This window comes from Etheostoma spectabile, chromosome 7, assembly GCF_008692095.1.
Source record: "Etheostoma spectabile isolate EspeVRDwgs_2016 chromosome 7, UIUC_Espe_1.0, whole genome shotgun sequence".
Lineage (NCBI taxonomy): Eukaryota > Metazoa > Chordata > Actinopteri > Perciformes > Percidae > Etheostoma > Etheostoma spectabile.
In genome coordinates, this window is record NC_045739.1 from 25,367,827 (window position 1) to 25,369,151 (window position 1,325).

A 1,325-nucleotide genomic window follows, 5' to 3' on the forward strand; every position below is an offset into this window, starting at 1 on the left:
CAAGTACATTTTTTTCCACCTGAAAATCAATGGCCTTACCTTATTTCCTGTGATAAACATGTATTCCTGACTCAGCTCAGAAGATTATTTGGGATATGACCAATATTTTAACATGAATTATAACCTTATGACAAAAAACAAATCACACTTCCATTTTTAAGTGTGTGCTAGTAGAGACGGATTGCATTCCCTAAACATACATGTTATCTCAATTGTTTGAAATTGAGATAAAGACAATATTTGTTAAAAGTTATGAAGTAAAAATTTTAATTCAGAATTGTTTTTAAAACCCCAAATAAGTCAAGGATCAATTTGACCCGAGGGATACGAGAGGGTCCAGGAAGTGAAGACACTACAAGGTTTAAGCAGACTTTACTAAGTAGAATTGCGGTGCAATGTGAAAATCAACTGGGGAAAATAAAACTTGTCTATCAGGTAATCTATCACAGTAAATATTTGCCCTGCTCTCCTTCATTTGTCTTCATTTTTCTACTATTTGAATATTCAAATTGTTTCTACATGGTGCTTTTAAAACTGCTGTGCCATGTCACAATTTTGGGCTCTCCAGTGACTGCTACCAGGATCTGGATGTTTGTTATTTGGCTTTGAAGACGTTGCATGTCTTTGTAAAAGTCCCTGAACTAATGAAGCCTCTTGAACGAGAGAACAACATGTCTTCCAGACAACAACAAGTCTAGCTGAATCATCACTCTGTCAGGGTTCATTTTCTAAATACCGTGCAGAGCTCATGAATTACCCAGCTCTCAAATGGACTTTCTTCAATTAGTTTGTCTGAGTAAGTTAGGATTACTATGTGTCAGTCTATGGGTCGGTCATGTCCCAATTTATCCAGCCCACATGTACAGATGTTTCTAGTATCATTAGACGCACTTCCTTTCATTTTAAACTGGACATATTGCTCACATGTCCTTATCATGATGTCTTCAGTGGGAGAAGCAGCTAATGGGGTTTGTCTTCTGTTTTTTTTTACATCCCAGAGGAGTGTGGAACATCGGCACCGTACATGCAGGCCGCCTTTCCCAGCAAGACTTTCCCCAATCACTACACCATCGTTACGGTAAAGACACATGGCACTCGCACTGCTGCGCATGGAGCTGCGCTCGCAGGCAATCACAGACATGCACCAGCAGATATAGATATAAACTCGCACAGTATGCACATTCCTCACGCATGTGGAAGCTCTTGTGGAAAAAACCCCATTTAGATATTTGGTGGTTAACCTCCAACCCTAAATGCATCATTTGTAGCTGAATTGCAAGTAAGGCAAGGCAAAGGCAGCTTTATCTGTAGAGCACATTTCAGCA

General features: G+C 39.5%; 1 protein-coding gene across 1 annotated transcript in view; it reads left to right on the forward strand.

Annotated features, from left to right (window-relative positions):
* LOC116691915 (venom phosphodiesterase 1) overlaps positions 1–1,325 on the forward strand; it is a 67,672-nt gene that overhangs the window by 16,792 nt on the left and 49,555 nt on the right. The window contains exon 7 of the mRNA XM_032519829.1: positions 999–1,078. Coding sequence (XP_032375720.1) covers positions 999–1,078 — 80 coding nt within the window. The remainder of the gene's footprint in view (positions 1–998; positions 1,079–1,325) is intronic.